We start from the raw sequence: 20,947 nt of genomic DNA, 5'->3' as shown, positions 1-20,947 counted from the left end.
TCTCGTCTGATAGTGTCAGTGCAGTTAAATTGAGAAAATGACATATTAATTGTCATGTGAATGCTACGTAATCAAACTGTCTCTTTGTTTCCGTATGTTTCAGAAACGTGTTCACACTCTCGTATTTTGCTGGCTCGGTGTGTTTTAGTCCTGAAGTTTCCGCAGTAAAAACATCTCTGTGTTTCTCATTTGTGCGTCAGGTTTATTTTCAGACGAAGGTGTTTTTACTGAGTCTCTCTAAATGAACCGGTGTGAAGTAGCAGGATTTTCCTAACTAGAATGGGAGGGCTTTCACAGTTTGTGTCAGCAGCTGTATATCAGGCGTCTCTCGCTCGTTCTTCAGCAGCAGGTGTTTCTCATTTGTTTCCACTCACACGCTCATGTTTGAGAGTTTACTGGGGAGTTTTTGTTGCTCTACCTCCTCAGATTTATCGTCTCTGATTATTATTCTTTTTTTATTTCTGTGTTTGTTTGTTTTGAATGACCGCCCTTCATACTGCAGTCTGTATAAGGGCTGTTCTCAGTTATTTATTAAATGATCCAGATGCCAAGTGCAGATGTTTTATTAGACATATTTGCCATTTACACTTTAAACTTAAATTCTGCAGTGTGTGTGTGTGTGTGTGTGTGTGTGTGTGTGTGTGTGTGTGGTGTGTGTGTGTGTGTGTGTGTGTGTGTGTGTGCATGGCTGGTTAGGTTTGATCAGCATTAAATATAAAGTTTTTAGAAGGGTTCTCTTCATGCAGTCATGTGTGTGAGTTTGTGGTTGATGTGTGTGTGTGTGTGTGTGTGTGTGTGTGTGTGTGTTGTGTGTGTGTGAAAGCGTATCTTTGCTCCAGCTCAAGCTCTGTCCATCATTCCCTGTTATTGTTCTGTCGTGTGGTCTTTGACAGTCACTCAGGGATTTGTTTGTGTGTCGGCCTCCATTAGCATGTGTGTGTGAGTAATTACAGCCGCTATTGTTCCTCTTAACGTGCTAATACATGAGGATCAGAGAGGTGTTAACTGTGTTAGTGATGGACAGGAGCGCGATCGCTTATGATGCTGTACAGGCTGAAGTTTGAAGTTCATAGGAAACAGAACACTGTAAAAATACATTTTTTTCGAACTTCAAAACCAATAATACTGGAGTATGTTTTACCAAAAAAAAAAAAAAAAAAAAAAACTTAAAAAAGTCTTTATTTTTTATTAATTGTATATATATATATATATATATATTATATATATATATATATATATATATATATATATATATAATTAGCAATTTTTAATTAATTATTTTATTAATTTCATATTTATATTATGTAAATAAAACTTTTCAATTTCAGTCTTCTTCAAAATTTCACATTTAATCCATTGTTACTTGCTGTTGCTTTGTATTTATTTGTGAAATTTACTAGCAATGAATTGGATAATTGCTCACATTTTTTCAGTGCGTGATTATCAGCTGACTGTATGGAAGCCGTTTCTTCAATGGAATAAAAAAATATATATATTTCTCGAAATCCTGAGAAGTCTGAACTGTGTTGATATCTCAGAACTTTTTCTTGTACTTTTATGAAGAAAAGTCTGAATTATGAGATATAAACTTGAAATTGCAAGATAAAAAGTCACACAGAATCTTTTCTTGTCACACAGTTTCTGAAAGCTGACACTCAAACAGCAGAAGCACACACCAAATCTACAAAACCAGACACTAATTATCAGCCTTTGACTCAGTTTTCAATTTCATAAAACACTTTTTGCAAAACACAACATTCAGTTCTCTATTAAAACACAAAAATCTAACAGTAATTAATATTATGGTCAATGTTTGCTTTTGAGATGTTTTGAATGCAGTGCTTCATTTTGCAAGAGATGTGAGGCATTTTGTATTTTGTGTGCATTTTCTGGATTTGTGTGTAAAGTTTTGAAAATGTGTTTATCAGCCTGTAATATCAGCCTCATCTTCTTATTTCTCTCAGTGTTGTGTAGTGTTTGTCAGTCACTCGTGGTGTAATCTCAGAGCAGATGCTGGTGGAGTCACACTGCTGACTGTTGACTGAGGCACTTTAACGTCTCCGTCAGCTCCAGACTCTCGTGTGTGTCCTGTGTGCTCAACATTACGGCCGCTGATGTGATCGCACTCCCACAGTCCCCTCCTGCAGCAGATGAAAGACGCTGCTGTCGAACGCTCTTTCACGCCGGCGGTCACTCGCTCTTTGAAGTGTCTGGCGGCTCTCTGACCGATCCACAGAGCGAATCTCGCGAGCGCTGTATTGTTGAGCTGTTGTTCTCGGAGGGTCTCGTGTGTGAAAGCGTTTGCTCGCGGCCTGCGCCCCTGCATTGTTTACTCTTGGTCCCGGCTGAGAGAGAATTCCACGCGTTTTCAGGGTCATTTACACCCAAAGAGTGTTTGTCTTTGGGGATGGAGCTCTTTGTGTGTGTGTGAGTGTGTATGTGTGCTCACTGACCTCATTAAAACTACACACACTCTCACAGTGAACATGCTGTCGCTCTGTGCGTTGTAGCACTGCATCAGTGTGTCATCAATGGATGCTCTGCAGTGAATGGGTGCCGTCAGAATGAGAGTCCAAACAGCTGATAAAAACATCACAATAATCCACAAGTAATCCACAGCACTCCAGTCCATCAGTGAACATCTGGAGAAGACAAAAGCTTTCTAAGAAAGGCAAAAGATTTCTCCAAATCGTGGCTGGCCTGAGGGTGAGCACATTTACAGCACATGTTCATTTTTGGGTGAACTATTCTTTTAATACAAGCATCTTTGCAGTATTGAACATGTAAATAAATTGTGTCAGTGTCACTGTAGAATTAGAAGTACAACTTTAATTTCTGCTGTAACGCAGCTCTCCAGTGTTCATCGTGTTCCAGCGACTGAACAGAAGATTTCCGCATCACAGAAGGCGGAGCCTCAGAGCCACGCCCACCTGTTATGTAATCACCACAAACCAATGGTAGTTTGAAGGTGCTTACCAGCCGGAGAGAACTTTGCAGGAAATTTCACTTTGTCAAGCTGTTTTGAACTGCTGAATCAAACTCCTGATTCCGTTTTCAATGGCTTCATGTTTGTTTTTCAGTCGGGGCTTTTATTATCTGCTCTTCCACAACTGACTTCATTCATGCAACCTTCGTCTTTTGTTTCTTTTTGTAAACACTTTTGAAGACATTTTTAGCAGTCAAAAACCTTTAATTCATTTGAGAGTTTTTATCTAAAACCTTTTAAAGTAGCACTTTTATAGAATTTCAATTAGTAATTCGTTTCTCGGCATGACAATAGCCAACGAAGCTGGTGTGTCATTTTTTACTATTCCTAGTGAATAACACACAGCTAGTGAAACCTTACACTCAAAGAGCAGAACCTCAGCCCAGATCTATAAGCACATTCTCAGCCTCACACTTTTTGCAAAACACTACACACACTTCTCTACATGAGACACAGAAATCTATCATTATGTCACTTCTTTGACATTTCAAGACACTGTTTTCCCAAAATACTACACATATGAAGCTACTGATCAAACACATCCATCTGGTGTGCAGACACTTGGGTGCTTTCTGAACTGTAAACTCAACAATCAAGGTGTAAGCACTATAAAAAGTTAACAGATGAATGAATTTTTGTCTTCAACAAAAATGAAAGGCAGTGGTGCAGGGAGAGGAACAGGGAGAAACATCTTTGGCCAGAGAGCTCTTCTGAATGTACCGGGTCAACGTGGTGGCATGCTAAAATAGGTCCTTACAACACTGACCACTTACGTTTTTAGACAGACTAAGCGGTGGACAGACTAGGTGTCTGGTGCCATTATTCCAGAACCTCCCACAACACTCTCCCTTCCTTCCCTTTTCTCCTTCTGCATGGCAGTGGAAGGTTTATGACCTCTGACCCTATGCTACACCCCTCATTCAAGCAATGGAGGAGGCCTGTGACCTAACAGATGCAGAGTCTGTGTGAGGATGGAGTCTCCATTTGAGAAGATTCTTCTCTCGCTGTATTGCAAGGGAGGATATTGACTGTGATATGGATGAAGTGGCCATACCCAGCCATATGAAGAGATGATGCTGAGGTGTTGTTTACTCATCTCCACAAAACTTTATGTACTACTGTATATTGTATTTGGAATACATTTTGATTTTCAGTGCAAAATTTAGCCTAATTGCAATGATGTACTGAAGGATTTTACGATGTGCTGGGAAATAAATATTGTCATGAATGTGCAGTACTTGTCTCATGTGTTGTGTTTGGTCTGTATATTCATGTATTTTAACAATATCTAAAAAAAAAAAAAAAAAAAAATGCATAAAAAATAGAAATGTTAAAAGTGTTTAAGATTGTGCCCAGCAGTGTCTAAGTGTTTCAAACTGAATCTAACTGTATGAACCATGTGTGTGCCATATGGTACCAAAATTTGGTTTTGTTAAATTATGGTAAAGCTTTGAATGAAGTGCTTCGTTTTGCAAAAGCTCTGAGATGTTCTGATACTTGTGTGTGTGGATGTGTTAATCGTGTGTAGTGTTTTGACAAAATGAGCCTTGTTTTTAAAATTGTGCCCAAGCAATCGTAAAAAACTGTAAAACACCAACCAGCCGAGCAGCTCTTACACTTGCCTTTTCCTTAAATTTTTTCAGAATTCCTCTTTGAAAGTCCTCATGCTCAGGATGCTTTAGCTGCCTCACAATCACAATCACACGGATGCATTCAGAAGCAACTCTGTTTCAAATATGTTTAGAATCTGCTCCCATCATATGTGTGTGTGTGTGTGTGTGTGTGTGTGTGTGTGTGTGTGTGTGTGTGTGTGTGTGTGTGTGTGTGTGTGTGTGTGTGTGTGTGTGTGTGTGTGTGTGTGTGTGTGTGTGTGTGTGTGTGTGTGTGTGCGTGGGTGTGTGTTTGCGGTCTGACGGATGGACTTTCAGTGTTTCAGAGTCTACATCAATTTGGAAGCTGCTTGAAAAAGCCACAAACGGCCGATGGCTCGCGGCCACATGCGGATCCATTTCTTTGGGGTTGAGAGGTTATCCGCACATATTTTCCACTACAGGGACGATTCTACATGAAGATTTTCAGTGTGAGACGCTTGAGCTGAAGCCAAGCAGATGCCTGCAACTTCACATAATGCTGTGGTTTGTGGAATGCACCGTTAAGGTACTTCTATGAACCTTTTAGGGGTAAATAAAGCACAAAGTTGTTCTTTAAGGGTCTTACAATCACACTTTTTTGAGAGTGTTGTGGCATGCTCAACATTTTAATCATTTTCTAACTCTTGTCAGTTATCACATGTGCTCAGATTCACTGAGAGACCTTTGGACATGTTTATGTTTAAAATCCGTCATCAAGACGTCTGGAGTATGAAGTGCACTGTTCTTGCGAGCTGATTGGCTGAGGCTGCGTGTGTGGGCCGGATGAAGCTGTCAATCAAAGCGCAGCCACTTACTTAAGCGTGTGACACTGATTCTGTCAGACAGCGTAAATATTTGGCTGCGACTGAGCAGTAAAGTAAAACACAGGGCCTGCGGAGTAAATGCAGAACACAGACTAAATGACCTGCATTTCTCAGTCTAGACGGCTCAAAGCACTAATGCATCGCATCTACGCCGACCTGCATTTGTCTGTTCATCGCACAACCACACCGCAATTAGTTCCAGACAAGAACCACCTACTTAGAATAACATTAGACATAAAATCACATTAGAGCTCAAGACTGAAGGCCTACAGCTTCCTTTTTCTATAGACACAGATATTTCCATAAATACATATACATATGTCAGTGCATTAGTGGCTCTGTTTTCAAGAATGAGTCATTGAATCATTTATTCTATTCTTAAAAGTAACTCTTTATGAGTGAGTCACTTGAGTCATTCAGCACTCAAATGATTCAGTGATTCAGTGTGCATCTTGCTCGAATCATATTTTAAATTTAAATTATTATTATTCAGTTGATTCATTCAGAAATTAAATGACTGTTTATGAGTGTCACCTGAATCATTCGGCTGATTTAGTGATGCTCTCTTAATGAGTGTTTGAATCATTCACTCACTTGATTTATTCAGAAATTAAATAAATGACTCTTTATGAGTGAGTTGCCTGAATCATTCAGCACCTGTGGCTCATGTGTAAATTATATTTTAAATATTAATTCAAGTATTGTTTACATATACACTATAGTTAAAGGGTTTGTGGTAGTTTATTATTATGTTTTCATTTAAAGAAGTCTCTTATGCTCATCAAGGCTGCATTTATTTGATCAAAAATACAGAAAAAATACAGTAATCTTGTAAAATGTTATTACAATGTAAAAGAATGGCTTCTATTTTAATATTCTTTAAAATGTAATTTATTTCTGTGATGCGCAGCTGAATTTACATCAGCCATTACGCCAGTATAAAGTGTCACATGATCCTTAAGAAATCATTCTAATATGCTGATTAATTATTAGAATTATAAATGTCAAATATTTTTTTGAAAACTGTGATACTTTTTTCAGGATTCTTTGATGAATAAAAAGTAAAAAAAAAAAAAGCATTTATTCAAAATAGAAATCTCTTCTATCAATATAAATCTTTGCTATCACTTCTTAACAATTTAGCACATTCTTGCTGAATAAAAGTATTAATTTCTTTAAAAAAAAAAAAGAAAGAATAAAAATTTACTGAGCCCCAAACTTTTGAACTGTAGTGTATATTGTTAGAAAAGATTTCTATTTTAAATAAATGGTCTTCTTTTTAACTTTTTATTCATCAAAGAATCCTGAAAAAAAGTATCATAGGTTTAAAAAAAATAAAAAATAAAAAAAATAAGCAGCACAACAGTTTTCCAGCATAATAAATCAGTATATTAGAATAATTTCTGAAGGATTATGTGACACTGAACACTGAAGTAATGATGCTGAAAATTCAGCTTTGCATCACAGGAATAAATTAGATTTTAATGCATTTTAAAATAGAAAAACATTATTTTACGTCATAATAATATTTCACAATATAAATATTTTTCCTGTATTTCTGATCAAATAAATGTAGCACTGACGAGCATATGAAACTTTAAAAAAAACATTAAAAAATTGTTCTGATCCCAAACTTTTGACCGGTAGTGTATGGTCAAATAATTGTATCGTCACTGTCTGTGTGTGACTCTTTCAGAAGAAGGAAAGATTAAGTGGTCTCGTAGCTCTTGAGATGAAGGGGCAGCCGTCTGAAGCGCTGGAGCCGCGGCTGTCAGGAGGACCTTCTGCGTGTTGATGTTTAACTCACTAATGCAGTGCGGGAATGTTTACGGCGGTACGAGCTGCTTTTAGTGATGCTGTTGAGCCGGTCTGGAGACGTCACGGTGAGATAAAGACCCTCCACAGGGAATGAAACCAAAGCAGACGGCAAACTGTGACGCTTTGTGAAACCTGCAGGAGATGAAGCACAGAAAACAGTGTCTAGTGATGTTGTGTCAGCCTGTGTGGAATTTCAGAAGTTAATCATTTCACAGACAAAAGCTGTACACTCTAAGGTTTCACTTGATGCTTTTCTTAAAACAAAATGGGACATTTACATAACTTTTGGAATTTAAGAAGTTAATGTTTTCATTTGGCCTGGCATACATAAAACAGCATTTTAGTCATTTTCACAGATCTGTGTGAACGGGATTGTTGTTGCCTGTGTGCAATTTTTATTTTTTATTTTTTATTTTTGAAAATATAAAGGAAATACAGTTACATTTTATTTTAAGGTGTTTATTTTTATGTTTTATTTATACATTTTATACATTTTAAGGTGTTCCTGTTACAGTGTAATTACTCATTTAAGTACTGACTAATATTAATTAACTACATGTACTTACTATATGGTTAGGGTTAGGATTAGTGTTTGGCTAAGGGTTACTTGCATGTAATTATGAATAATTAAGTGTATATAATAATAAACACCTGCACCATGTTTAACAATGGCACCTTAAAATAAAGTGTTACCCGAAAAACTTGTTGTGCACCATTGTCATGTTTTAAAGTAACCACAATGATTTTTACTTTTTTTTTTTTTTTGTCAGATATTAGTCTGGTCTATTCCAGTCACAAGTTCCTCTAAAGGCAAATGATACCTCGCTAAACTAGTTTACTTGGTTAATCCAGTGACTAGTCCTTCCTCAGAAGTCCATCAACACATTAGCTTGTGGACATGACAGAGGTTTGGATGAAACCCTGATGGTGAGGTTTGAGAGAGATTTATGACTGTCTTCTGACACTGAGGCGAATCAAAGCCAAACTCCAGTCACAGAAGAAATGCAATAAAACTACCAAAACATTTCATACGTCTCAAATCAACTCATTCTTCCATAACACTAGCAATCCAATCATACACACTTTATTACTCATAACACGACAACCTAAAAAACACTAACAGGTAGCATTATACAGTGTTTTCTTTTGTAAAAATTTCTTTACAAAACAAGAATGACACTCTCTGCTGTTTATAATTCACTGCAGTAAATGTTACATGTTCCATGTTTACATTACAGTACGAAATTATTCCTAGGTTTTCCCTTTTGTATAGATGGTAATGAAAGTGAAAGACTAACACTTGTGAAGATGTTCAGCTACATGATAGTATTTGATTTTTCTATATGATATTACTGAAGTAATGTAGAGAATTTTTGTCTTATTCATTTTTGTATTGCGCTAGGCTTTTAACTTAAGTTTTACAGTTTTGAAAATAGTATGTAAACGTGCAAATTGGCTTAAGTAGTGCATAAAGTTTAAGTGCTGAGGTGATAAAAGAATTCATGTACTCTGACAGATGTTGTCAATGAATGCATTTTGTGCCAAAGCAAGAGGCTGATGTTGTGCTCGCTGTCTGAAGAGTTCTGAAGAACTGACCCAAGTATTGAGAAATATGTCCCAGCGATCGTAAAAAGCTGTAAAGCGACAGATGACAGCAGCACACGCTTACAACAAACAGAACGATATCATGCATTGGTGTGGACGCTAATATGGTTATCGTTATTATTTCTGGTGTGAACGGGTCTTAAGACTAATATTATTTAAGCCCTGTCACAGATTTTCACAGTGTTTGGGAAACCTGTTTGGACTCATTAATTGTTATTATTTCTGTGATTGTGTTCGGTGCAGAAATCACACACTCTTCAGCTCTGTGGAGTGTTTTCGGCGCATCCATCGTAACGTAATGGGCGATTTCCATCACAAAGCTGAATTACTGACTTTCATAGGGCCGCAGTGCTTTGATATGGAGGCTCTCTGGTTCCCGCGCGTGTGAATGTGGCCAGTGACCCACAGAACGGACACAACGCATTCGTTCAGGCCCGGCTCTTTCATTCAGCACCTCCTCCTCCTCTGCGCCGTAATTTAAGGGGCTGAAAAGGCTCTTTTGCGTCGCTGAAGATGCTTTGGCCGCAGCAGATGGAGGGAGTTTGGGAGGCTAGCGGGGTGGCGATAGGCTAATTTGAGCAGCACAAAGCCGGCGCGCTTTCAAATGCAGAGCAGGAGGCTTTGATGAGCATGGGATGAAAGCGCAGGGAGCCCAGTGGACGACGGGGGCCCTTTGTCCCAGACAAGAAGGCATCTGCTGGGCTTTGCCCTCCTCTCTGGGACGAGCCCCTCCAACAATGATGGACGGGGCCAGAGAGTGTCACCGGCGCTGATGAAAAGAACTCTTTGTGAGTGTGTGTGTGTGTGTGTGTGTGTGTGTGTGTGTGAGTGTGTGTGTGTGTGTGTGTGTGTGTGTGTGTGTGAAACTTAAACTCATCTGCAGTATTTGGTTATGAGCTCACAGGTGGAGGAAACATGATTGATTCTCCTGTTGGAAGCAAATACACTAGTTTGTTTGGAAAAGGAACTATTGTGAGTGATCAGTCTAAACAGTGTTTTTTTTTTTTCTCACTGGGAAATTTCATGGTGACACAAAGGTGAGCTGCAGCAGCAGCAGAAGCAACAAAAAGCGGCAGCTAGAACTAATTAAGAGAAACTCTCCTCTGCGGAGCCTTTGATCTGTGAGAGACTCACTCAGGCTTCAGCAGAACCTCCTTCCGGAGCGCCAGACACAAACACTTCTTCTTGTCTGTCTTCACTAGCACTAGTCCTCATACACTGATCAAGTGTGTAAGCGCAGCATTTGTGACTTTCCTGTGTAAAGTAGTAGCACAACAACATACTTGTTCTTATGCACTTTTCTCAGATTTTTCTAAGATTTTAACTTCAGCAGATCAGCACAGTGCTCAGACAACACATTTTTGGCGCAAACACTAAAACTAAAAACTTTTCGGGGCTGGAATAACACTATGAAAAAGAAAACTCTTTGCCTCACACTGCCAGCAACTTACACTGCAGAGACGGGAAAACACAGCTGCCTACATGCAAACAGATGGAAAGAAAAAATCTCTTGTGGAATCTACTTTCTGCATGAACTGCCACAGACTTCTACAAAGGATTGTGGTTCTTGAGACAAAGTTTATACCAAGTGTAGAGGAACAAACCAAAACTGATCGAAAGACTAATTGATGGCACAAACGGGGAGCGAGAACCAAAAAATGTGGGTGAGGAATCCCCAAATGTGATTTAACATGGATCGTATCATCCAGGAGCTTGAGGTCAAGCAGACAGCGGCATTCAGCTCAGAGCGTAGCTGAGCCCAGGACTCTTGATAGTGGGCGACTCCATTATCAGAAACATCAGTAGCAGGACTACAACTACATGCTGCTATCCTCAAGCAACCATCTCTGATGTAAACAAGGAACTTCTGAACATTCTGATGACGCACAAGACTGCAAATCAAATTATCATCCATGTGGAGAAGAATGATATTCGGAAAGAGCAGTCTGAACTCCTTAAGAAGGACTTCAGAGAACTCTTTGAAACACTTCGAAGACTCAAAGTTCAGTCGTTCATCAGTGGGCCACTCCCAAGAAGGGGAACTAACATGTTTTCACGGTTGCTTGGGCTGAATGCATGGCTACAAAGAACCTGCAGTATAAAAGGAGTCAACTTGGAGTAAATCTGGTTTCCGAACACATTACGGCACAGATACGGTGCTCATAAAGATAATAAATGCTATTCGCTTAAATTCTTATGCTGGCAAAATATCAGTGCTAGTATTACTAGATCTCAGTGCTGCGTTTGATACTGTCGATCATAACATACTTCTAGAGAGACTCAAATGGTTCAGGTCATACTTAGAAGGGAGAGGTTATTATGTGAGTCTAGGAGAGCATAAGTCTAAGTGGACGTCCATGACATGCAGAGTCCCACAAGGCTCTATTCTTGCACCGCTCTTGTTTAGCCTGTATATGCTCCCACTAAGTCAGATAATGAGAAAGAACCAAATCACAGCTATGCTGATGATACACAGATTTATCTAGCTTTATCTCCAAATGACTACAGCCCCATTGACTCCCTCTGCAAATGCATTGATGAAATTAATAGTTGGATGTGCCAGAACTTTCTTCAGTTAAACAAGGAAAAAACTGAAGTCACTGCATTTGAAAACAAAGATGAAGTTTTCAAGGTGAATGCATACCTTGACTCTAGAGGACAAACAACTAAAAATCAAGTCAGGAATCTTGGTGTGATTCTGGAGACAGAACTTAGTTTCAGTAGTCATGTCATGTCACTTGGAGAAACTTGTTCATGCCTTTATCACCAGCAGGGTGGACTACTGTAATGGTCTCCTCACCGGCCTTCACAAGAAGACCATTAGACAGCTGCAGCTCATCCAGAACACTGCTGCCAGGATTCTGACTAGAACCAGAAAATCTGAGCATATCACACCAGTCCTCAGGTCCTTACACTGGCTTCCAGTTACATTTAGGATTGATTTTAAAGTACTTTTACTCATTTACAATCACTCAATGGCCTAGGACTGAAAAACATAGCAGATATGCTCACTGAATGTAAACTAGTGCTGTCAAACGATTAATCGCATCCAAAAAAAGTTTTTGTTTGCATAATATATGTGTTTACAGTGCATATTTATTATGTATATATAAATACACACATATAGTATAAATATATATTATTTTAATTCATTTTATGTAAAGCACTTTGAATGACCATTGTTTATGAAATGTGCTTTATAAATAAACTTGCCTTGCCTTACGTGATCAGACTCACTTTAGATGGTAAAAATCCAGCTATAAAACACCCACAACACCATTTACATTTTCTGATAAAGTAACGGTCTACATTATAAAATTAATTTTTCAAAATCAGCCACATTTTACACTAAAAGTACAATTGCAGGACATTTTGTTAAGTACATAAATATGAAAATTAATTTGTAGTATGATTAGCATGAAATAAGTATATTTCTTTTTCACTAGGGAACATTCTTCAGAATATCTTCTTTTGTGCTTCAGTCGCAGTCAGTCGTGCAGGTGTGGACAGCATGATAAGAGGTTCTCTGGCAGGTGTGCAGGATGAACACTACAGCTCTGGTTTGTGTTTCAGGTGATCTTCGCTCTGAATCAGACGCTCCTGCAGCAGGAGAGTCTCCGCGCCGGGGGCCTGCAGATGCCCTACACCACCGAGCACCTGATCAAGCACTACAACTGTGGAGACCTGAACTCCATCATCTTCAGCCACGACCCCTCGCAGGTACTGAGGTCCTGTCACTCTCCTGACCGCTGCTGCGCTCCATCCGTCTCACCCAAGAGAGTCCAGGACACTTTACTTTTCAGTTTATTCCTATGAAAAGATTTTTCAGATTTGATTTTATGAACAGATCGTTTCAGATTTTTTATTTTATTTTTTTTTTTTTGGAGGAAACTTTAAAAACCTTACATAAAGTTTTTTTTTTGTGTGTGTGTGTGTGTTTTAGATAGTTATTAGTGCTGCCAAAAGATTAATCGTGATTACTCGCATCCAAAATAAAAGTTTTTGTTTATATAATATATGAGTGTGTACAGTGTATATTTATTCTGTATATATAAATAGACACACATGCATGTATATATTTAACAAAATATGCTATGTTTATATATTAAATATATTTACAGTGGGTAAAATAAGTATTGAACATGTCACCATTTTTCCCAGTAAATATATTTCTAAAGGTGCTGCTGACAACTAATAAATACATTTCAGTAGTTCAGTACTTTTCCCCTGGGCCATTCCATTTTATTACACATAACTTAATTTCTGAACTTATTTGTTTTGTTCTCTTTGTATGTATGGATTACTTGGGTTGTTACCGACATCTGGTAAAAATATATTCAATGAAATATATTCACTGAGAAAAATGGTGACGTGTTCAATACTTATTTTACCCGCTGTATATATAATATAAATTATATGAATATAAATATATACATGTAAATATTTTCTGTACTGTATTTATATATAGATAATAATAATAATAATAATAATAATAACTTGCTGAGCCCAATCCTCCGTTACTAATTTAAAAACATTACTGTATTGCTGTATTAAAAGTAGTGTATTATGTATAGTAGAGTATTATGAGAGAGAGAAGTGTGATTACTTGCATCTGATACAGCATTCATTCTTCAGACCTCATTTCATTAGAAAATAGTGAATTTTTTGTTTGTAGTAAAATGTAGTTTTTAATTTAGTTTTTCTTAATGTGCTATTACAGTTTTTCTCGATTGCTAACAAACACACAATTCCCCATTTTCTCACAACTACAAGCACAGTCTCAAAACTACACACCAGCTTGTGCAAACTTCAACACCTCCAAAGTCAAACATTTTAGTCCAAAACACATTTTCTTTTGTCTTATTTTGGGAAACAGGAGACATTTTGCAAGTCAATATCTCGTCAAATACACACACTACTTCACTGCCTAGAGAACACTAGTGAGATCACTTTTGTTTGTAAGAAAAGTTTACTTTCACTACACTACTGTAAAGAGATATTACAGTAGATGAAAACACTAGAAGAGAAAAGTTCAAAGACCAAACAACTGAATATACAGTAAACACACATTGGTATATACTGTCAGTTACTGTAACTAAATAAGTAAATAAATACTAGCAATCGAGAAAAACTGTAATGTTGTGTATTGTCTGTCTTGCATGGGGTGTAAATACAAAATTTATCATGCTGCAGAACAAAGTAACAGTAAAGTTTTTACAATTACAAATACAATCTAAATGTGTGTTAGCAATCAAGAAAAACTGTAAGAGCATCTGTTTTTCTAACCTGGACTGCAACGATATCTGTGTGATTTGCGTCCAGGTGCCGAACTTCAAGAATGCGACGCTGCCGGCGAGCGAGCAGGTGACGGCGCAGGAGATCGAGCTCTACTTCAGACAGGAGCTGATCTACAAGCGTAACGAGCGCATGGGCCGGCGCGTCCGAGCGCTGCTGGAGGAGCAGCCCGACAAGAGCTTCTTCTTCGCCTTCGGAGCAGGTCAGTCTCTTCGGACGCTCCCGGACCCTTACACGTCTTCTGAAGTCTCTTTCAGTCTGCATGTTCTTCTTTTTCCGTTTGGGTTTGTTTTCTGTGGGGTTAGTTGAGGCATGTTTTCCTCTCCGCTCTTCGATGTGGCTCGTTTTTGACCTCACTGTACAAATATCCTCCAGCGTTCGGCGGTTTTTGAAACACTGCTGCTAAAAATAATGGTGAGCTCGTGTCGCAGAGATTAAACCAGATTATGCTCTTTCTAGGAACAAATCTTGACTTTAAAGCCCTGAGCAAGTTTGTAGCCGTGGTCCTTTGATGAAGCGTCACAATAACCGGCTCTCTGGCTGTTCATGTGTAGATCAGCGTTAAATGAAATGATGTGGAAGTCTGATTAAGTCTACTCAGAGTTATTTTGGTAGCAGCACTCGTGCAGTAATCACAGTTCATTTAGAGAAACTGGATTTGGCCATAAACACACGCAATCTACTCACCGCCACATATTCTGCTTCATTTAACTCCTGATTGAAGATTATAAACAGGAGGAAACTCCACTCTTATTGACCTCTCAAACTCTCTCTCTCTCTCTCTCTTGAGTGTGTGTGTGTGTGTGTGTGTGTGTGTGTGTGTGGGTGTGTGTGTACCTGGTATTTATCAGGTTAAGGGGACCAAATGTCTCCACAAGGATAGTAATACCAATACATTTTTTAGGTCCTCATGAGGAAACAAGCTTATAAATCATACAGAATGAGTTTTTTTTTTTTGAAAATCTAAAAACAGAACGTTTCCTGTAAGGGGTAGGGTTAGGTGTAGGGTTGGTGTAGGGTGATAGCACATACAGTTTGTACAGTATAAAAACCATTACACCTATGGGATGTCCCCATAAAACATGGAAACACAACATGTGTGTGTGTGAGAGAGAGAGAGAGAGAGAGAGAGAGAGAGAGAGAGAGTGTGTGAGAATACATTTGAAGTGCATGCTGAGTGAATTCTGCATTTCAAAACTTAAATACAAGAAGGGTTAGGATATTTAAAGTGTACTTAAGTATACTTAAAATAGTTTCACTTTAGCACAAACAAGTATATTTATTACAACTTTAAGGCTGATTTATACTTCTGCGTCGGACCTACGCCGTAGCCTTTACGCCGTAGGCTATGCGTCAGTTTTAGTTTATACTTACGCCGTAGGCTATGCGTCAGTTTTAGTTTTTAATTTGTTGTCGGATAGTCTGTGGTGTCCACGGGCATGTTGCTGGTGTAACCCGCAGTACCATGACAAAAGCCGAAGAAGAAGCGGCTCGGCGGAGAAGCATTATTATAGCCATGACGGCGACAAATAAATATTAAATCAGTATTTAAAACTACAAAAGGAGACAAACAACGGAACAAGAGAAGATGGCATTCTTTCAATCTTCACAAGGACTTGTACCACGGCAGATCAACATTGTTTATCGCGGACAAATACTGATGTATAATGCTATGTAGTATAATAAATGATAAGACAAATTGTTCTTTGCTTTGTTTTATTTTATATAAGAAGGTGTAACATTAAAATATATTAAAGTGCACATTATAAACACACACCAAACTCAAGTACATACGGAGGAAGGGGTTCTAGCAGACCAATCACAGCGTCTGAGGTCTGCGTAGAATTGACGCACTGTTAGATTTTTGGAGAGGTGCACGTCAGGTCACGGCGTTGGCTACGGCGTAGGGTGTGTGTCTATGCGTAGGCTACGGCGTAGGTCCGACGCAGAAGTATAAATCAGCCTTTAGTTGTACCAAAGCAGTGCTTAAGTATACTACTTTTTTTTCACTAGGGAGTGCATATTTTCATGCTTTATTGTTGCATTTATCAGATTATATTGTTTACATTTTGTAACAATACAAGCAATCAAGCAGTTGTCTATTCAGTATATATCACTGTACGTGAGTGGACTGGATATGTGCAGATAAAGTAGGATACACTTTTAACAAATATAGTTACATTTAGCAGTGATTTGAACAATTGAGCAGTTGAGTATGTGTAGTATGTGTAGTATATATAGAGAGAGAGTAATGTATGTATGTTAGTGATGTGAACAAACCATTAAACGTCAGTGTGAAAACATCCTAGCAGCTGCATATAACTGAAGAACTGAAGTTTGCGGGTTTGAACGGGTAGTTAGTGGCTAGTTAATCTAGTTGCTGTGTTGTAAGTCAGCAGTGGGTCGCGTGTTTGGCGCAGCAGCGTGTTTAGTCTCTGGGCTTGTTTGTTTGACTGGAGCTGATAAGATAAAGAGAGCATGTTGATCAGGGTTAAAACAACAGCAGCGCTGCGAGACAATACTCGCAATTAGCATTCCATTGTGTGCTCATTAGCACTGATCCCAGGTCAGCGAGGAACGGCAGGAATGTTTGTGTTCTCGGACAAACGCTGTTATCCTGTCAGATCCACAGCTGAGCCAATTAAAGGACATCAGAACGAGATCATGCTCACCGGAATACTGGACTCTGATTGGTCAGTGGCTTCATATTCACCATCAGGAGTTTAACTGGGAAGACTAGAGAAGTTTTGCTTCAATACTTTGTATATATATTTTTTTAATAATAAAGTTCATAATCATATTTGTTTTTGTTCAGTATAAATGTTAAAAACTGTCAGTGGTTTAAGCGGTTATTGGTCAGTGCAGTCCTAATCATCAGTTCACGAGTTCACACTCACATATCATGAAGAGAGTAAAGGTCGTGTGTGTTTGGCGTTGTGTCCGAGGGGAGGTTATAGGAATAGAAGGGCTGCTGGAAACTGTCGGGGAACAGAAGTAGATCTGCTGTGTATGTACACTTCTGATCTTGTTCAATAAATTAATTGTCTGAACTTTGCCTCCTGAACTTTGTTAATAAAAGATTATTAAAAACCACATTCTGCTGACCCCTAATAAGTCTCACAGCACTGCACAAGTATTTTTTTAATGGAATGAATAAAACTGTCTTATTCAAGCATTTATTTATATTGGTTAAATTAATTACCATTTGCATTTATTTTTTACTACAAGTTCCATGGTTAAACAGTGGTTAGTGTAGCAAAAACCATGGTTAATTTGTGGTTACCATGCAATACCGTGCATTAATTTTATGATAGAAGATAATTTGATATGATATGATTATTTGTCTGCTAAATTAGTACTGTAACATTACACTAGATAATAATGATCTCCTTTATACAGTATTTTGAGTGATGACTGATGAGCAATGGGCTGCTGCTGCTTAATTAAGTAAACAAAGACAAAACTACAATAGCATATCTACAGCTGAAACTGACCTGCAGTTGAAACCCTGACCAGTAGTTTTTCTCCTCTGCTCCAGCTGTGCGCTTCACAGTCCACTCATTCTCTCTCTCACATTGATCACTCTGAGTCTGATCCAAACCGTTTGGCGGAGAGCACGAGCCGAAGCATTGCCAGTCACGACTAACCGATTCATGATTTATTACAGATTTAATCATCGAATGGCGAATTCTGAAATAACCGCTTTAGTACATTCGGCAGGCAATTATACAATAACAATATTAAAATAGCGGGAATTGTCCCGGTTCTCCCCATGGCCAGTCCGAGCCTGATTTCCACAGACACGCAGAACGTTCAGGATTCATATATTGTCTTTTTGCGGCATAATATTCACAGACACAAGTCCATATTGTGGTTTGATTCAAGTGTACTGACCTACTTTTGATTTATTCGTCCATAATGTGGCATATTCCATCCGCAGTAGGCTACAGGAATTCCATTTTTATGACTGGATTCTATGAACCAGACTGTGTTTTCCGCATCACAGAAATTATAGGGCGGTATGTCTCAGAGTAGTCAGTGCAATTTGGGAAAGAAATCAGTTAAATCTGTATGTGGATGTGTGCAAATATGCAAATGTAAACCCCTTTGTAATCATTAAAATTTTCATAAGTAACTGTAATTTAATTACACATTTTTTTCTTAGTAACTGTAACTGATTACAGTTACATTTATTTTGTAATTAAATTACGTAACGCCGTTACATGTAACTAGTTACTCCCCAACACTGTCCACAGCAGTCCTTCATTCACATCCAGCTCAGCGGTGTGTGTGTGTGTGTGTGTGTGTGTGTGTGTGTGTGTGTGTGAGAGAGAGAGAGAGTGTGTGTGTGTGTGTGTGTGTGTGAGAGAGAGAGAGATAGAGAGTGAGTATGCGTGTGTGTGTGTGTGTGTGTGTGTGAGAGAGAGAGAGAGAGAGAGTGTGTGTGTGTGCGCGTGTGTGTGTGTGGTGTGTGTGTGTGTGTGTGTGTGTGAGAGAGAGAGAGTGTGTGTGTGTGTGTGTGTGTGAGAGTGTGTGTGTGTGTGTGCGTGTGTATGTGTGTGTGTGTGTGCGAGAGAGAGAGTGTGTGTGTGTGTGTGAGAGAGTGAGAGAGTGTGTGTGTGCGTGTGTGTGTGTGTGTGTGTGTGTGTGAGAGAGAGAGAGGTGTGTGTGTGTGAGAGAGAGAGTGAGAGAAGAGAGAGTGTGTGTGTGTGAGAGAGAGAGAGGGAGTGTGTGTGTGTGTGTGAGAGAGAGAGAGAGGGAGTGTGTGTGCGGAGCTGAAATAATCCCGAGGCTGTGAGTGTGTGGTGTTTCAGGCTGGTTTCTGGTTCTCGTGGGATTGTGTATCTCTGGCACGATCTCTCTGCGTCTCTCGCTGCCAAACAAAGCAGAGCTGAACGCGGAGGCCGATGCTCACAGGATGGTTTCAGCTCGACGGAGGGATGAAAGAGGGAACGGCTTCAGTGTGAAAACAAACAGCTGCGCTGATGTTCACATGTACGGTGCGTTGCGTGTCAAGACTTTGTTTAAATCTCATCTAATCCTGGAGCGAGGTCCGTGCCGTCAGTCTAATCATGTGAGCATTCACTCAAGATCGACAGCATTCATGCAGCGCAGTATTATACACCATCACAAAACATGAACGAAGAAATAAAGTCAGCAGTAGACATGTCATGCCATGAAGCAGAAGATCATGGAACTCGCAACGCCAAGGTCATGGGTTCGATTCCCATTAAAAGCAATATCTGATAAAATACATACCTTGATTGCAGTACAGGTCGCTTCAGATTAATAACTCTGTTGAATGCATCAGTAAGAATGTAAATGTCAGCCGCTGAGGAGAGTTTCATGACAAGAGCTTTTCTACATGTTCTACCAGTTACACAGGAACTGTATAAATACAGCAAAATAAAATCTAACTAAATAAAACAACATTTTAAATATTTTAAATTTGCGTATGATAAAAATTCTAAAAATCAAATTTAAAACTAATTAAACATTATATGTATGCCCTTAAGAGATGATATATTTATTATAGTATTACTGCATTAAAAGCAGTGTGTATGATAATATTTTTAAATTGTTTTATTGATTATATATATTATTATATATTTTTATATATTTATATATATATATATATATATATATATATAAATTAAAAGCATCTGTGCTTGTTTCTAAATAAATCTGCTTAAAAAACATTTTGTTAAATTCTTATTTCTAAATAAAGCTGCTTACATTCTTAAAAATAACTATAAAAAAGCATCTGTGCTTTTTTTGTTGTTGTTGTTTTTTTTTAATTCTAATTTCTAGATAAAATCTTTAAAATCTCTAATCTCTAAATTTACAAAAAAATTTAAAAGCACAAACTGGGATTACAGACCGTAATAAATGGACAAGCTGCACTTTCCTCTTCAGTTTGTCTGCAGGCAAAAACATAAAACCCTGTTCCAGGTGCACGAGCCAAGCTCGGGGTCAGGTGGGGTCAGAGGTCACAGTGCATTGCTGGAGCTGTAAGCGGTCTCCAGTTACTCGGGATGAAGAATCGGATGGATTTAAGGAGTTACTCTGAAACAGTTTTCACTCAGAAATTGCTAGTATTCTGAAAGAGTCAGATCATGCGACTCAAACCAGTGATGTTATATCATTTATAGAATGTAGTGAAGTAAAACTTACTTTAAAACTCCTTATTCTTTTAAATGCTATATTTTTCCATCATTTTTAAGTTCTCGTCTGAGCGTCTCCAGACTGCGTTTCACAGTCGTTCATACAACCTCATAAATCCCCGATGCAGCAATCCTCTCTTCAGCGCTGAAACACTCCTGCAGTGTTCATGTTGATCAGCAATCAGACACAAACACACCGCCGCTTCTGAGCCTCAGGTCAAACCGCTCAAACACAGCAGATCCAGATCCATCTCTCCGTCACCTGAAGCGCCGGAGAAACACAGTCTGATGGACGTGTCTCGGATCACTTCCAGATGTTACACATCATATCAGATCATTCCAGCAGGAGTAAACCTAACCGAATCTTCTCTTTCAGAGATGAGAATTACAGTCTCACAATATTCTGTTTTATTTTTTCTCTAATTCCATGTATTCTGTGGTTTTAAATGTCCCGGATTCCATTTAAATGGTTTAATTAAGTTAATATTAATCAATCAAAAAAAGATGTCCAATAAATTTAATTCATAAAACTTTAACATTTTGATGACTTATTAAACTTTAAACAATAATAAGGCCCTATAAGAAGAAATTCTGTGTTGTCAGTTTTATTTTTTCATAAATTCT

At 38.5% G+C, this 20,947-nt stretch overlaps 1 protein-coding gene across 1 annotated transcript in view; it reads left to right on the top strand.

Moving 5' to 3' along the window:
• trabd2a (TraB domain containing 2A) overlaps positions 1-20,947 on the top strand; it is a 47,354-nt gene that overhangs the window by 6,457 nt on the left and 19,950 nt on the right. The window contains 2 exon segments of the mRNA XM_042723369.1: positions 12,438-12,584; positions 14,187-14,361. Of these exon segments, the coding sequence (XP_042579303.1) occupies positions 12,438-12,584; positions 14,187-14,361 (322 nt within the window).

This window comes from Cyprinus carpio, chromosome B5 (assembly GCF_018340385.1).
Source record: "Cyprinus carpio isolate SPL01 chromosome B5, ASM1834038v1, whole genome shotgun sequence".
NCBI classification, from domain to species: domain Eukaryota; kingdom Metazoa; phylum Chordata; class Actinopteri; order Cypriniformes; family Cyprinidae; genus Cyprinus; species Cyprinus carpio.
This window is presented reverse-complemented; position numbering and strand designations above follow the sequence as displayed.